General features: G+C 46.3%; 2 protein-coding genes across 2 annotated transcripts in view; one reads left to right on the top strand and one right to left on the bottom strand.

The window, feature by feature from the left end:
- The window catches only part of LOC135390018 (uncharacterized), a 49,850-nt gene extending 42,589 nt beyond the window's left edge, over positions 1–7,261 (top strand). Inside the window, exons 12-14 of the mRNA XM_064620042.1 lie at positions 4,444–4,614; positions 5,048–5,179; positions 7,075–7,261. Of these exons, the coding sequence (XP_064476112.1) occupies positions 4,444–4,614; positions 5,048–5,179; positions 7,075–7,245 (474 nt within the window). The 3' untranslated portion in view covers positions 7,246–7,261. The remainder of the gene's footprint in view (positions 1–4,443; positions 4,615–5,047; positions 5,180–7,074) is intronic.
- The window catches only part of LOC135388272 (uncharacterized), a 363,678-nt gene that overhangs the window by 101,312 nt on the left and 244,303 nt on the right, over positions 1–18,063 (bottom strand). The gene's annotated exons all lie outside the window — the stretch shown is intronic.

Below are 18,063 nucleotides of genomic sequence, written 5' to 3'. Positions count from 1 at the left end.
AGAATTCATCTACCAGAAGTCATAGTTTCACACACCCTGCTTTCCATCAACACTATTAAAAGCTGTGTCCCCCAAACCTGCACAAAATTCCTGGAGAGTCTTTACTGGACACTGCTGCTGTCCCTCTCACCAGGTGCTCTCTATGAACCCGATTCACAGTTCTGGATGCACTGCCTGAGCTAACTTCAGCATGCTTTCCCAACACAAATGGTAACTGCTATGAGGAGTGTTGTACTTACTGAAAGCAACATGAAATGCTGTATCTTGACAGGTAATGTTGATATCCTTCTTAGGACCGTAGAGAGATGTTCCTTGCTCCCTTTCTTGTTGTCTTGTCCCACTTGCCACCAAGCCAATGAGTTGTGCCGCACAGTCAGTGCAATCAAGGGAATCTATCACTGAGGCTCAGAAAAGCTGTTTTCCATCGGGATCTGATCCAGCACTGAGCCGTGAGTAGCCCCGTGAAAGTACCAGGGTTTCTTCGAATTTTAGATGTGCCAGCGTTTGTTTTCCTCCCCTCCTTCTTTTTATGTAGTAGCTGATTACTTTAGCCTTGTACTGCTTTGGAGATTGAAGATGTGGAGATGATGTAAGAGGTGGAACTAGGCTTTATGCAAAATGAGGCAAAGTGTGACTACGTAAAAATCTTATGAGAATGTGCATGTATCATTCACACAAAGAGAGGATACGTGTTACATTTTTTTCCGGTTTTTGAGATTTATTTATTTATGAATATATCTCAAAGGCCATTGCAGGCATTACATGAGGGGGGAACATCAACATGGGTCACTTAACAAATACGGAGGTTACAAGGAACATACATATTTGGAAGACAAGACTATTTTTCGTTCGTTCATCAGTCTTGCTCAAGAAATTGTTCACAGTAGCAATGGTACACAATGTCACGAAAGGAGTGCTCATCTATCGTTCCGCAAGACTCATTAAAAAGCACTAGTGCTGTGTTTCAACACAAGATGTTGAACTCATGAACCATGCATCATCCTGAGAGCTATAGATCATCCTAAATACAGATGCTGAATTATTTTAAATGTGATAGACGAGCTGTGCGAAGAGTACCCCCAGTTAGGATCTTGGGTACTTGAAGCCTGTGGCATTTACTGTGGGAAAGGCTTGCCAGACCCTCTTCACTGCACAGGCTGGGATGACCATGATCTTGTTTTTCCCAAGCTTGTGCCATACTCACCTTGCAAACTGGCGATACGCAGTGTATCTGCATGTACAGAGATGTACATAAAATATAGTTTAGGCAAATAGATAACCGGTTACAGTACAGTGTGTGTGCAATGTCATTTCTACATGTACCTGAGAGCAACTGCAGTTTACCTGCCCACACCTTGTACATTACTACACATGCTGTGTTCTTTTAGAACCCAACATTGTTTTACTTTTCACTGAATCGACAATCAAGAACACTCAATATCGCTAAAAACCTACGCTAAAACCTTATGCACAGGGCAATACATAAAAACGTGACTCAGGACACAGCATAGTGACAATTACAAAATTGCCTACATTGGTTTTCTCCAGTTCAGAGTCGTGTACTGTATAGCCTTTTTATGTGCTGCGCCCTGTACTGGAGTTTTTAACGACTTTATTGCAGGACCAAACCAGTTTTGGGCGCCCAAATTTTAACATCGTTCGACAAGGACACATGTGACTTACTTGTGAATATAGTCGCTCATAGGTTCGCGCTGCCCACGGAGTTGAATATGCGACCTTCAGGACAGTCATATTGAAGAATAGAAGTTGGAAATCTTTGTGGGTTGTAATGCACTCATACTGCAGTCATTCGGCAGTGTTTTCGAGCTCCTTGCAGCACAAGCATTCGATCTCCTTCGGCATTATGACACACCAGCCACACCGGCACCATGAACAGCAAGTGCGCATTAGATATCAGAACACGAAATTTCTGAGAACGTTTACATGTTCGATCACAGTGTGCGTTAAAAAGCTCATCGCTTACCTGATGACAGGCGACTCATGCTGTTTGCTTCATCTGTGACTGATGTTCGTAGAGCTCTAACTTCGTCTCGCATTCGCGGCATCGGCGACGTTTCGAAAGCCTACCGAGCTGTTCAGCACGCAGAATTTTCCTCTCGATCGCAGAAAAGTCAGAAAGAAGTCTCCGCATTTCTTCCTTCGACGTCCATATTGAAGATCGCTTTCCGGACGGATGCCGGCGCTCTCACTCACTAACAACAGAACTTCCGGTCCAGGCGCCCAATGAAACGTGGCCCTCGTGATTTCGTCACGCACACGGAAATTGGCGGATGTCCACTGCAAAGAGGCTAGATTTCGGCCCCGATTACGCGAGTTGAGGGGGAAAAGCGAAGCCGGTTTTCAGCTCCCCGTTTGGCAAACTTTGCCTCCGCGCATAGCCAAAATATTTCGCGTGTGGCTTGGAGGCATATTATACCTTCGTAATAGATGCAAACGAAATATTTGTCGAACTTCTGGTCAGAGTCCCTTTAAGCCGTCTGCCATCTGAGGTTTTTGTATAACTCTTGCTCACTTTCTCCCTCTCTCTTCTCTTCCCCCACCATCCGTTTTTTCGTGCGTTGATCATGAATAAAATCTCGCCGTGCCTCGTTTTTTGTTACCTGAAGAAATGCAGACTACTGCACGAAAGTCTTGTAATTAAATTATTCATGCTTCTAACCTTCGAACGTATCTCTTACCTCACCTCACCTCGCCTGTCCTGGCCTGACGTTGCCTCACCTTACCCCGCCGTACCTCGTCGTACCTCCCCATACCTTAACTCGCGGGCTTGAAATTTGTTTTTATCTACGCATCTGCATTTATTCAAACTGAGCTTTCATGCCTGAAAGTACACACGTTCATGTGCAGAAATGATCAGAAAGAGGAAATACTGACAAGAAAGAGAGGAGTCTCTGCCTAGCGTGCCTTCTTACATATTCCTTCCGCCAGTCTGCCATAGTAACGATGAACTGGTTCTATATTGGCACCTGAAGTTGACACGGCCCAACAAATATCGTACACGTGTAGGGTGCTGCTGCATGCGTTGATCATTATACTGTAAGTACTGATACGAACTGCATTTCCAAACACGTGTCATCCGCCACGCAATCCAAGTAATATTGGAACATCCTCCGCCAGTCCAAGAATGAAGAAGGTATGGCAGGCTTCCGTAGTTCATGGCGTGTAGCAGCAGAACGCGAAAAGCCACGTAGGGCCGAATCGCCCATCGCCAAAATATAGCGTACCAGATGTACAAAGTTTATTACAATGTGTCAATGTATATCTACATGGGGTTACATAACAGTGACGATGTGGATTAAAATGACAATCATGTGGCGACACCACAACCCGCTACCCAATTGCTGGTTGCGTCTGCATTCAGTTGCGGCTCACGATCTTTGTAGTCGAGACAGTTCGGGATGTAAGCAAATGCTAGGGATTTGACCCTAGACCAGAAATTTGACCCAACCTTCACGCTGGACTATTCCACCCCCAAATTGTTTACAGGAGGCTGCAACTTACAGGCCTTTACCTGGTACATGTCCGTGGACGATGACGGCGATAATGATGCGCCACTGCTGCGCCGCACCATAGCATAACCTAGACAGTTCTATATCGGCAACGTTCTCCCGATTATTTTAATGTCCTAGAGTGATGCCACGGGTTGAGAAGTTTCCCAGCGTATCCGAACCTTCGGGACGTTCCTTCGTTGCCAACCAAGACTCATCTCATCTCCTCCCGCTCTCATCTCCTGCTCTCATCTCCTCTACACCAGCAGTCGAGGAACGCAGCCCTCGCTACATTCCCACATATTCTTCCCATTGGTTCTCTTTTTCGGAAAGCCAGCAGCCACTTCCCCCATTCGCAGACAAGGGGCACGGGGACCACTCTTCTACTAGGGGCTGGAGGGGACCACACTGAGCTCCCTTCCCGGCCTTCATCTGCCTTGCGGTGGTCGCCCTCCGGCTCTTCTCTGGCGACAACGCTCATTCAGAGTCGTAAGTCCGGGAGGCTGCCAGAACACTTGTCCACCTCATACTGTTGGTGCTGGATCCACTGCAATACGAAGCCGTGTGCCGAGCCATACCCCATCCACGAGTCGTCTTCGTTATTCTCTTCATGGTATCGACGAGGTCTCAGTCACAAGCACAGCTTCGCTTCGAGCCTGAGGAATGGGTGACGTAGTGGCCTGTGGACGACGATGACGCGCCACTACTGCAGCGTGCCATGGCTTGACCCAGTCAGTTTGTGAGCCACGAACTCAGAAGCTCCGCAGTACACCGCAGCACACCGGACCTTTCGGGATACTCCATCATCGCCAATCCGGGCTCACATAGGGGAAAATCTTCTCCTGTACAACCTAATGCACATAATATGTATATTACAAACATGTCATTACCCAACCTAACCTAAACATATAAAATCATATCAATATCATTGCAGATGGAGCTTCTCAACTTTCGCAAGGTCGTAAAGTTGCCCAAGCAGACAATGGAGATGATGACATTTTCACTATGCGGCGTCTGGACCGAATTTTCACCAGAGAAACGGCCAACAGAGATAGGAATAAAAAGCGGCTGCAAGCAGACTGTGGTGTCTGGTTTGGAACCCTACGTAAGTTGCCTGCTGGAAACTGTTCAGTCTGTCTTTAGAGTACACTTTCATAGGCTTCTTAACTGTGGTCAGGATTGTGGAACAGCCTATCAAACAGGCTAACGATGTGACAGGAAAGATATGTTGGGCATATAAGAGCTCGGTTAACCGCTGTTCTACCCTTGTTATAGGACTTCAGAAGGTCATCAATAGACCTCTCCCTCCCTCTCTAACAGTGCTACCAATTTGGTAGAGTCCAACTACGCTTAGAGCTAAGGGCGATCAAGGTCGCGCCCGAAAGCCACGATGATTTGTTTCGATTTCAGTGTGTCTACCAACGTCATGATGACATTTCTCGGGTAGAGGTCTATTATGCCGCAAGATAAACATGCTTGACTGCAAATGCCAGCATATTTTCTCCGCATGTGAACCGTGTTGTTTTCTGTGCTTCAAGGTCTGCAGAGGCGGATTAGATTGGCAACAGTACAAAGATATTTTGGACCATCAGCGGCAATTGCACGTTTCTGCAAACCTAAATGGCACTTGGATTGTAGGATATGACCTGAGGGACACCATGGAGAAAAAGGTAATGGATGATCCTGGCATTTGCCACTTGAGGTTAAGGGACGGTGGAATCTACAATACACCGGATAAAATGTTCTCTGAAAACTCTCTGCCTGTAGAGAAAACTCTGGTTTATCTGCCCCACCCAGGCTTGCCTCGGTACGGCCGTGGGCCAACCATTGGTATCCCATTCGGTGCGATTTGACATCATGAATGACGTTTCAAGTTTCTGCTGCTGATAATCCCGTGGCCACAAACAGTGGCGTGTCGCCAGGTGCATGATCTTTGTATAACTTCGGTGCTTCGCTTCAATCATCTCGTGAGAAAACCATCCTCCTTTCTGAACGTAGAACGTGCCTCAAATGCCGCTCCCTTATCGGTTGTGTATTCAAGGGAGCGCCTTCTGTCAAACAAAGCAGAAAAAATTGTTTCACAGTCCCTTAAATGTAATAAAAATAGGTGGTGCTGTGGGACACGAAAGCCCTCGACGGGATTTCTAGACTATAGTTAGGAGACTTTTTCTCCCAAGAGGGCAGCACTCAATACTGAGAAATGGTGGTAGTAGCGAAAGTATCGTCACACTTGGTCGGCATTATTGCAATTACCTAAAACGCACGACCCTCCGCAAACCCGACCCGGGCAGTGTCACGACACCGCTAGATGGATTCCTCACTCGCACGCAACTGAATTCAATCAACTCAGACGATCGAAGACAGCTAGGTCCAGTTTTTGCTGGTCATATCTTAAATTCCTCACTTTGCTAATTAGTTTCTCATACTTCGATCTTACTTCTCAAGCATTTGAGAACATATTCAACCATGTAAAACCAGAGGCTGAAAACTGTGACCACTTGCAGAAGTACGCTTTTAAACTAGAACCACATGGCACACTGATATCTTACGCTCTCTTGCGACAATTCAGAAGTGGCAATGCCATCATCCAGGGATTTCCCTACACCCCCCCAGGGGGTCACCTGACCAGGGGGTCAGGGGGGGTCACCTGAGAAATTTCGGGGGGGGGGGGGGTGTTGCAAAAATGCAGGGATTTCCCTACACCCCCCCAGGGGGGGTGTACACCCTCCCTGCATTTTTGCAACACCCCCCCCCCCCCCGAAATTTCTCAGGTGACCCCACCCAGCTCGGCCACCAACACGTTCTGGTAGTGAGTCCGGCGCAGCGTGTTACATCCTGTACTGTCAAACTTGGGCTGTAGGACCACAGTCGTGCAGATGATCGTACCATGCATTTGTCCAAAATCATTTGAAAGTGACTGTTCAATGCATATATTGCGCTCATATACGAGCAAAAATGGTGCGGGCACGCAAACTCAATGTTAGTCATCAAGAAGCATTTGCGCCCAACTCAATCAAGCGAGGTATTCTGCTTTTTTCGTCTAAGGTCTTCACCGTTGGTTGCTAGGTATTCATTGAGCTTCGTGAGATAAGGTGCTAGCCTTTTTTCTTTGTTGGTCGTGTGACTATGCATCTTAATGTGAAATGTCGTTCATAATGAATCTGCATTCTAATGTACTGAGTTCTAATGTAATATCATGTGCAAATAAAACGGGAAAGCTGTGCAGATATGTCACCATTGTGCCACGATTCTTTCCGTGTCTCAGAAAATACTTCGTAAGTGGAATTTTCACCAAGCATACCCCCCCCCCCCCCCCTTGAAAGCTCGGCACCCCTCCCAGCAGTGAATTTCTGGGGAAATCACTGCCATCGTCTTGTGTAACGGTTGCTTCATGTGGTAAAGTTTCCTTTTAAGAATCTACTAGGGTGAATCGAAACAGAGCCAACAGAAGAAAAATGTCGTGTATAAGGGGAGAGCGTCATTTTCCCTCCCGTTCAGTAGTTCTGCATACAAACTATCTGTACACTGGCAGTTCATAGTATGACTCATCCGTACTATTCTGCAGATGTGCATGGCCACGGTGGACTTCAAATTTACTGGAAGCTGGGCCGTGCACTCATTAGAGTGCGGCTTCAAGAAACTATGCGCCGACGCAGACTTTCCAGGCAGTTATCCCCGGGTGAAGATGTTGAAGCACTTCCTACATCACAAGTTCGCCAAATGCCTTACTAAATAAATACATTTCAACTTCATCTGTTTAACATAAGCATTCTCTGCTTTGTTTTGGAAACGAAAGTTCAAGTCTTTCTTCAGAATTTAATAGACTTCCACGTGTTATGTAAACACTGCAGCGAGTGAAGCGTCAAAGCGGTGGGCGCCGGCCGCTCTCGGAACTATTCGCGTTGTTCTGGCGTATATGGCCACGTGCGTTAGTTTTGCCCACCAGTGGGCGGGTCACGTGGCAATGACGTAAATCACGCAGAACTCTATTGCATTGTGTAAGACTAGGGATTTACAATTGAAACTCAAGGGCTCATTCCTGCTGACATCTAGCGGAGAGGCATTGTAGCCCGGCCACGATTTGTCATGAAATTGGTATCGATTGTGGGTCGCTCTTCAATGTTGGGATGGGACACCGCTGTAGTGTGCAAGCGCGAACTTCACAGCACGCTGTCCTATGCACGTGGCGAAGTCTTGTCCACCCTGTAAAAAGAAACGAAAAACAACAAAATTGGTTGGCTGAGTATCACGATCTATGCAGTACAATAGGCGCCGACTACATGTGGGCTTAGGGGCAGGACCCCCCGCCGAGAACTCTCCCAGAGGGCGGGGGGCAGTCCCCTCCGAGAAGGTTACCCAGCAAACACGATATCCTAAGAGTCGCGCGTTTCATGCCAGGTAAATCCTATATTCATATCATAAAAATCCTGTAATAGTTTGCCTCACATCAACACAAACTTTGCAACACACACAACGTGCTCTTACCTCTGCGTATGAAAGGGGATGAGGCGTTGTGCCCCAACCACTCGAGCAGATTGAAAATTATCCGCCTATATACACTACTTCACATAGAGATGAGCGGTGGCGTACACCCTTGTGGAAAAATCTATGGACGTGCTATTGAATTTCTATAGCAAAAGTCCAAACAGGCAATAGACTTTATTTGGATAGAGGTTTTTCTTTTCTTTTTCCTCCCTTTAGCTATTTGGTGCAGACAGTCTATAGACTTTTTTCTGTTGACCTGCTATAGACTATTACCATTTGACCCTATGCGATTAATTTTCGTTCAAGTCACCTGTCATTTATAGTTTGGCTGCTATCCTATATCACATACTTGCTATGGTGGGCTATCGGGAAGCGTTGTTTCACACAGACACACATTTGTTGTGCCTTGTGAACATCTATTGACAGTCATTGCCTTTTCTTTTGATTACTCCCCCTGCACCCACTTTCCGTAGAGAGCAGTTCAAAAGAAAATCTATGGAATATTTTCCTTTTCTCTCCTCATAGGAATGTCTTAATATAGGGCACACATTTTCACGAAGCACACATTTCAGCGAAAGCTCCGGCAATAGCCGGAGCTTTCGCAAATTATTGACAGATGTTGAAAAGTGGCCACCGCGTACCTCTTCCAATTCTGTTGAGTTCCTGTTGTGTGAAACTGTATTGATGTTTTTTTTACCCGTGTTGAGAAGCAATACATAGCCATCAGTGGCACACGTACCACGGGAAAACAGATACGATATATTACTTCTCTTGCGAGCTTCCGCAAACTCGAGTGTCCTGCTTGCCTCTGAGTCAGAATAAAGGGTGAGGTGCCTCAGCATAATTCAATTGCACACACATCCAACACTGAAGTAAGGAATTGCTTGGAGTATTAGCTTACGACCAAGATAACGCATGTGTTTGTAACTGCTTTCTGTTTGAGACATTGAGTATGTCCATTGAAGGCCAAATTTGTGCAGTGTGTAATTTGCCATGCAGGTTCACATTGCTGCAAATACCCGTCTCACTGCACAGGTTTGCCTTTCGGTGGACGTACTGGCTGTCTCAAACCGAAAGCAGCTACAAACACAATCGTTATCTTTGTCGTGAGTTAATGCTCAACGCAATTCCTGACTGCAGTGTTGGATGTGTGTGTAATCTAATTAAGGTGGGGCACCTCACCCTTCATTCTGACTCAGACGCAAGCACGACACTCGACTTTGCGGAAGCTCGCAAGACAAGTAATATATGGTATCTGTTTTCTCGAAGGAAACTCCAGTTCATGCTGCGTGCTCACAGGTGGACGTCCTGAAAACGCTGGCAAATTAAGGTATAGACCCATTTCACTGCGTGTCGTCATAGCGATGCGTTGACGCTGCTGTCCTGTTTGATGGCCAAAAATCGCGCGATCATCAAGTCAGTGGGTGTTGTGCCGCAAAGTGGTGTAGCTATTGAATGTGCCACGCTGTACAGAAAGACGAAATACGCCCTAAACACCCTGCGGTTAGACTTCCACCTTCCATATTAGACGAGTTTTCTTATTCTTTCTTCCGTTGGAACACTTTTTTGTCATTCTTTGGACCACCTATAGACTGTTCTTTTGACAATAAAGAGAAGATAAGTCCAAAGGCAGTCAATAGATTTCCTTTGGTGTAACCTCTTTAGACATTCAGGGAAAAGAAAGGCCAACTTCCGTCTACAGCCAGTGTTTGGACAATTGGTGCAATTGTCGATAGGAAATCAAAGTCAAAAGAAAAGCCAAAGAAGCCAAAGAATGTCTAAAAGATGCCAATAGACAGGCAGATTTCATTTTCATAAGGGCAGACATGCAAGTTACTTGCGGGGGCGAATCCTTTGCGAATGAGTTGCCGCTAGGTGACGCCATTTACCAGACGTCGAAGAGAAAGGTTCTGAGTGCATAGCAAGAGGACCATGCAGCACACGAACAACAGTAGCAATGATGATAATCCACATGCCATTTCCTCTTCTAGACGCCGCTTCACGACCTCTTCACCCTGCACTATGTGGTAGGAGCTCGTACCCAGTACAGGAAGCAACCCACGCACGAGGGAGCGGACAATGCGCGTGATGTTTAGTCCTACAAATTATGCGGGTCTGGCTTTCATGCCCGCCATAGTATGCAGCGCTGTACCAGACGCAGTGAAGGTACACATGAACTGAAACAGTGAAGGTGACACACATTGCAGCACATAGTAGTTTTGGTCAGGTACAATAGCGCTGCTTGTATCTGTCAAAAATGGTTAAAACTGTGCCTGTGTGTTGTGTCGTCTTTTGACTTGTTCCCCGGCACGGGTGTTTTATCGCTTTTAAAGTATTGTATCTGTCACTGTTCTGCTCACAGTTATACATACATACAGCATAGCATGTACAGCTCGTTTCACTCTGGGACTATTCCGAGTGGCACAACTGACCAGCAGTACAAGGTGTGGGTTCGATCCCCGCCAGCGGCACTCGATGACTACTGCTGTTTCATATTCTGACTAGCCAGGAAGCATGGGGAGTGTGGGATCTTTTTCTCCTTATCTTGCGCTTATGTCTGCCTAACAGACCGCTCGAAATATGACGCTGACGCCTTTGTTTCGATTTGGTAATCATGGATCCTGAACTTTTCCGCGCTAAAAATGTCTTAATACCACGCTGATACGCTAGAATGTAACCTGAATAACGCAAGTGATCGCACCCAGGCATAATACTGCATTCACGTCACACCTCTCCACACGAGAGGTAACATTTAGAAACGCTACGTAATATTCCAATTCCAGCTAGAGATATTTTCAGGCCCCGAGGCAGCACACATTCCAACGTTGCATACTTGGACTTTAACCACTCCCTTCTGTATTGCCTCAAGGCCCTGAGGGTAAATAAATCCCGCCGCTATCAGGCTTTTTCGACGAGAGTCATCTTTCAAACAAATAAACGAGATTGAAAGTCCTACGACACCGCAATCGTCCGCTTTCTGCGATACGATAAGCTGCGGCGCGATCTACTATCGTTCGAGCAGAGAGACAGGAATTTTTGAGGAGTGAGTTCGTGGTGTTCAGCTTTGGTGGAGGCTGGAGGACATAAACTACAAGCGCTACTAACAATGCAACTTAGAATGAAACAACTTAACGTTCGATTGGGAGACGTTACAAAAATAATAAATAAAAAATATTTAAAAATTTCATCTACGTTTTCTTCCTCTCCATAGTATTGTGATATTGTAGAAAATAGTCTAACGTGGGGTAGTGTTGTGGTATGTATTTGTGGTTTTGTATAGTTTTGGTGGGCAAGCAGGTAGATGCATACCCACCAGACCAACCCAGGAGAAAAACATTAGTGCGCAGGAGGGAAATCTCCCACTCGGCACCCCGAGGAAAGCTGCCCGAAGCGTCTCCCCCCCCCCCCCCCACCACCACCACCACCACCACCACCACTTCGAAACACACTGCGTTTGCCATTATGAGCAATATTTGGCGCATTATGGTCTTAGTAGCTAATGCGCCAGAAAAACCCAAATCAAATCAAATTTGCCATTATCAAGGTTTCGGAACCAATACACGGATAGTACAGAAACTGTGATAGAGGATTTGCAGTCCAAACCCGTAAATCTCGAAACGGACCAGTGCCACTGGTGATCAGGTCCACCAGTATGACGATCTATTTAATATAAACGAGCAATGACGAGACATTTAACATCGCTCGAAATCGTGGCTCGTCTGTCAGGCTGTCCACCGAGAGACACCTTGCAAAAATTATTTTGCTCTGCGGTGCGTTATAGCTGTGCATTAGAGGAAGCAGCCGTGGACTGCCGTGCGACACGCTACTCCCGTGACGTAGTGACGTGCCTCGTTTCTTAGTTGTTTCTTCGCTTGACATGCTTCAGCTGTGCAAAACGGACGTCCCTGGTCACGTGAGGGGAGTAGCATACGTCACGACATCCTCTTCTTCTGCGATGCGCTCTTTTCACGAGGAGGAAGGTTTTTCAAAGGTGTGCGGATCAGAGCCCTCGCGCTCGCTGTGTACTCCGTACGTCTGTACTCTGCACACACACACAAAAAAGGAAAAGCAAAAAAGAAAAAACAAAAACTGGGGGGTCACCTCAGTGCTCCTTTAATATTTCCTTTAAAGTTTTCAAACATGAGCGCCGAAAACTCCGAAGTCCATTCCGACGTGCGTCGCAATATGAGGAACATTTAGAGGTACCGATTTGAAGGTAGCAGATGGGCAGCTCATGTTGACGACGTAGTTTCTAAAATTGTTACAAATTAGAAATGTGAAGCCGTTAGCAGTTAACAAATTTTACGAATGAAAAATGTGACAGAGAACGCTTAATATTTTTCATCTGCTTGCAAAATTTAGGCGAAAAAAAAAGCTCGGGACCCACCTCTCATGGAAATAATCCCCAATTTGTCAAACAGCAGTGACTTATGTTCCTGACTCACTTGCTGCTCCTAACCGCTAAGTAGCCAGCTTCTTTCGTTGTAGACCTAGTGTTGTCTGCATACAATGCAGTTTGCACTTGACGAGCAACGCGCAGTTGGTGATCACTTTGACACAGTGTCGCCCGTAATTTGTAGTTTTCGAAATAATTGTGTGTGCGATCTGGACGGCAGTTGTGACGTAAATTGTGACGTAAGGACACTGAGGGCTCTTGCTATAGGCAGGAACGCTTCGACCAAAGGCGCAGAGCACCGCCGAACGAATACGGGACTAACGTTCTGCATACCAATGGTAGCAGAGAACGGTAGGCGCTGGTATCGTTCCTCCCACCTTCAGACGCCCTGTCTGCCACTGCGTCTCTCCTTCACCACTGCAGCTGCTCTGTGGTCACGCTTCTTTATCTCTTCCACACCTTTGGATAGCTGTTCTTCCCCAACTTCCGTTTCTTCCGCAGAACGTAACACCAACCACAGTAGACGATTGACTCACCCATTTACGACATCGCTTGACGTAACCTAGGAGAAAATACAATGAAAAAAAAATCAAACAACCGAAATAGCTTGCCTGAAAAACATGCCTACTTGCTTGTGTAATCCAGGTGTAAAATGCACTCTCGGCTCCTCTAATTCACGCATCAACGTTCGTGCATGAAGCACAAAGTTCGTTGTTTCCGTCCCTCAGTCGTTGTGTCCAGCCTGCCGGTGATCAGGACCACTGGGAATCAGAGCGAAGATGAACGAAAATGCGTCGTGAAGACGAATAATTACTTCAGAGATATAATACGCACCTTAAATGACTTCAATCTTGAACGCGTCGAACGAATTTCTTCGAAGACCGAGCAGACTCGTCCTCGCTCCCCTACGTTTCAAAACAAACTGATTTGCAGCGGTTGCAAGAAACGAATTCTTCCCAAACATGCGATCCCTCACGGTCATGGGTTCTAGTTATTGCACTTCTTTGACAGAATGATAGTGCTCATCCATTACGGCACTGCTGCATAAGGGAATTTATAGACTGGTATTCGGAATCACACGAAATATTTTTGCAGCACATGGATATCGTGAGAAGGCGTTCGTACTCATGCGCCGGAAACACGCGGTACACATGAGGTACAGCTGCTATAGATCGCGCTTAAAAGGTATCTAGCCGGTACGGATGGGTCTCGGAGCCCTTGTACCGTTTGAATTTCGCAGTGGTCGCGGACTGTACCTGCTGGTTGAGGACTGCACCTCATGTGTACCGCCTGGCCCAGGTGCGGGTCCTCTTTCATGCGGTACATATCGGGTGTCGGGTTTAGAGTGTATAAGAAGGCCTCAGGTGGGGTCATGCGAATGACATCAACAGAGGCATCCCTATCGTTGACAAAAATTTTAGACCTTCTCTGTGCACATCTATCTTTGCGACACTTTCTCAATTTCTTATTATAAATTTCCCATGTTTTCCCTCATACCAGACCAATTGCAGCCATTGGTGCGGGCTCAGGCCTTTTGCAGACCGCTATTATTTCACTGTAGCTCACATCTTTGCAAGTTGTTGGTGTTTCACTCAGGAGGCGATCTACATCTTCTGCGACGATAAGATATGGTCATGGCTGAATGTCTTCCCTATGCTCTTTATACCGAACCATGGTCCCTCATGGCTGTCATGGATGCTGAAAGCGTGCCAGGTCAAACCTAGACGCATTATCTCGAAGCTTGTATACATTGGTTCCGAATGACAGCTCATTTGTATACGAAAGCTCATACTTCTGCACATGCTATGCAGAAGCTCTGCATTTCCCTCAGAATTGGAACTACACCTGTAAAGGTGGGTACAAGTATGCTGCATCCACGGGTTTAGCTCAGCACATGCACGTGATTTGACAGCAGCTTCAAGGTTTTCCTTAACCCTCTGTTACAAGATCCTCTTGTGGACTACATGGCCACTATAAGCATTCCCGAGCGTGGCACTTGCATATTGCAATTGTACAAGCTTGTTCTTTTTACCTTTTACTACATGTACGTTTTGCGTCGTCGTTACAGCTTATTGTAACAGAAAATTCAACTAGGCAAAGCCTGTGTGCCTTCTTTTGTAACAATAATTTGGATTTCCTCCCCACTACCTTCTTTGTTCCCTTTCCCTAATGTACATCAGTATAAGTATCTGTATCATGTGTGTATGTATCATGCCTAATGAAGGACGGACTCTATGCGAAAGCTTGTGTTTCAGTAAGATTATTTGAATGTTTCTGTCTCTTATGGCCGTGAGTTCTGATAATCCTACCTGTGTCCGGAAAGGGAGCCTGTGACCTTTTTGGTAGGTGTTGTAGGTGAGGTCTGTTGAGGTGACTGTAATATTAAACAGCTCGAGTAACCAGGGAACCTGGTCAACAGCAAATACTACTAGGTGTCATTCGAATCTGTGAAAACACAAGGCGCTATGAATTCACACCTTGGCTGCACTGGTCCCATTGAAAAGGATTGGAACAAGATTGAACAGGATGTTCCCCGCAGCCATCTTGTTCACCTCTGGCTGGCGTTTCCAAGATAAATTATGTTCACTTGGGCACTCGGCTTTTGTGGTGAGAAGTGTGATGCGGGCATCTGTGGCCACTTTGTGAGGATGCACATTTGATGTATTTCTTCTAGTCTGGTGAAGCAGAGGGCACAACACTGTAAAGTAGAAGAGCTTGTAGTATCTGCAAACTTGTATCAGCAGGCCATTCAAAACTGTTGTCTTCAGATTTCCAGAATGACCCAAACAGCTGGTACAACCAGTGGTGCAGATATAGTCATATCATGCACCTGCAAGGAATGCAGAATTTAAAATGTTAAACGAAACAAGAGCTTGACCCACCTGTGAACATGAGGGTGTATGGACAATAGGTGTTGAATTCATCACTGGATAAAGGTTGAGAGGTGTTGACGGTAAATCACGCGTTTGCACGCTTTTACTTCCGAGTTTCACATTCGTGTCAGCCACTATGGAATGGATAATTTACTTGGCACTTATATTCTTCTGCGAGAGCTCAGGGCTTCCTAGGGGAAGGGAGATATTGCGTTTGGTGCATTACGCAGCGTAAGCATCACAAAAATCAGTTTGAGTTTGAAGCGAACCACATATATGTATTATTCCTGTGTATCGGTAAATACATACCTCGTGTGCACTGGTGTTCGCATCGTCAGGCGTCACAAGGTGAAACACTGGTGTCGGGAATTGGGTCCGTGTGCGAAGTTTTCGACAATCCGCTGCTACCGTTTCGTACGACTCGTCAGAGAAATGGGTTGAGCAAATACGGCGTGGCTCACGAATGTCTTGGCCAAGCGCTTGCAACAACTTTTGTTTCAGTGCATTCTCCGTTCGAATCTTGTAGTACACATCGTCCCTTGTCGAAAGAGCACACTTGGTGTATCCCCGAACATTACAGTAGATACCTGGCATCGCTGTCAGGTGAAGTTTTGTTCAATTTCAGCAGGAAATGAACTTTTTTGCGTACACAAACCTCGCAAGGCCGCAATAAACGCCATTGCCGTGCGATATGGTTGCGAGGAGAACAAACAGAGGGCGCTGACCGCGCTGCCAGTATTTTGGGATACTATTTCTTCGATATTTTGAAGAATTGTCCCAGTAATTCTTGTGATTCTAAAAGTAGTGTTTATTAGAGATTACTAGCTGGTCATAAGTTCATTGTGTATTACTGAGGTATCACGTGACCGGAGTACTCCCAACATGACTTTTTTAGCTGTTGCGGGGCGCAACCTACCGTCCGATTTAATTTTTCTAATTTATGCTGTGTAATAATTAACGCGCTTTGAGTGCTTAGGCTCTATGTGAGGCATCACACAGGCAAACACTACCAGGTCGCACATAGAAACAGGGGGGGGGGGGGTCAAATTTCACTTTACAGTTCCTTTAAGGGTATACTCACACTTTAGTGACGTGCAACAAGGTTGCGCAGCTACGTTGTGCGAACGGCGCGTGAACGGGTTCCGCCGTGTGTAATCCGGTCGCTAGAGTTGCAGCACGGGTAGTCCCGCGAGTGATTCTTCTCGCCAGAGCCGTATATTAAAAGGGAGTCTGGCCATTGGGAGGAGTCACAAAAAGAGGCTCGACCTGTCAATCATAGTTTCGCTCCTCTGATTGGTTTGCTTTTTACCAAGGGGGTCGCCATGACACCATACTGCCACCCAAAATGGCGACGAAAAGAAACACAGTGAAGCGGGGATTTCGTGTCAAAAATTTTTCACAGACTAACCTGATTTTACACTGCAAATGTACATCCTAATATAAATTTCTCGGAAATCAGTTTCAGCTTATGCTCATCCATCGATGTCTAACTGAAAATAATACGTTTGGTCGCCGGTGTTAGGCCTAGTGAACACGGCGATCACAACGAAATCCTAACAAAAACGGCGCTGTGCTGTACAATCTTATATTTAACAGCTAGATTTCATGGATATAACCATTCTTGCCTCTTATATTCCAACTATTTATGTAGATTTGCTTAAAAATCATACCGACAACAGAATGTGTCCCAGCAGGTGGTTCTGTCGGCAGCGGTACAACGACGGAAGCAAACGACAATTCGCGACGTGCCTTACGCTCCCTAGGTGGCGCTTATCAAATTTGCACCAACAATCTACTTTTGCAGATTGCGAGAGGTATCCATTTCAATCCCATCCAATCCACTTGCCACCCAAAATGGCGCTGCCCATGTTGGATGGGGGGGGGGGGCAAATAGTGAGGATAGGCTGATTGATAGCGTCCCATATTTCAAGACTTCATTGGTCGGAAAGCTGAAAAAGTGGGTGGAGCTTCACTGCCTTTTAATATACTGCTTCTCGCAACCTTCAAGCGCCACCTGGCGCAACCTGTCCATCACTTGGCTCCTCCTCCAAGACGTGCAACCGCAATGGCTCTCTGTCGTGGCGGCACTTCCGAGACGTAAATTCCGCAGCCCAGCCTGCGCGGCTTACGAAGGCCACTTGAACACCATGAAATATACACCGGCGCTTCATGTAAAATATTTCACGATAATTTGTTCTTGAATCCCCTTTTGCAAACTGTCAACCGTATTTTCAGCCCTTGCTCTCGTGCAATTGGACGAAGGTTCAATCGCTTCGTCCAATCGCACTATCAGGGCGTCAGTCGTGACGTTGCCCACATATGTGAGGCCGCCAACGGCCAGCCCTTTCACCACCACTATCAAAACACATTTTAAGTAGAAGAAGAAGAAGAAGTTGTCCCCTGACTATTGCATCCGTGAACGTATGTACAACCGGTACGGTAATGTAGGTCACCGTCCCACAGTAAATTTGGCCAAGTTACTCTGCCAGACACAGCTGACATATTAAATAAACGGGTTTTAAAGATTCGCACTACCTCTGCAGCTAACACCATGATGACGTAAGCTAGGCAGACGAATGGAAGCGCAGCCCAGGCGGTTGTCTCCGAGTTTGTCTGCTTGACGTTCGCACCGCGATATACCAAGTGTAAAGTCCTCGATAAATACACCGGCTGTCCCTCACCAGTGTGAGCTGTGACGTGATCATGTTGCGTGGAACACGGTGTTATGTTCCTGGCTGTACGAACACGTCGGACGTTCACCAGAAACGACATTCCACAAGCCGATCACAGACTATGCGGC

The sequence above is a fragment of the Ornithodoros turicata genome, chromosome 3 (genome assembly GCF_037126465.1).
Source record: "Ornithodoros turicata isolate Travis chromosome 3, ASM3712646v1, whole genome shotgun sequence".
Lineage (NCBI taxonomy): Eukaryota > Metazoa > Arthropoda > Arachnida > Ixodida > Argasidae > Ornithodoros > Ornithodoros turicata.
Note: the sequence above shows the minus strand (reverse complement) of the source record. Positions and strands in the feature narration are given on the sequence as shown.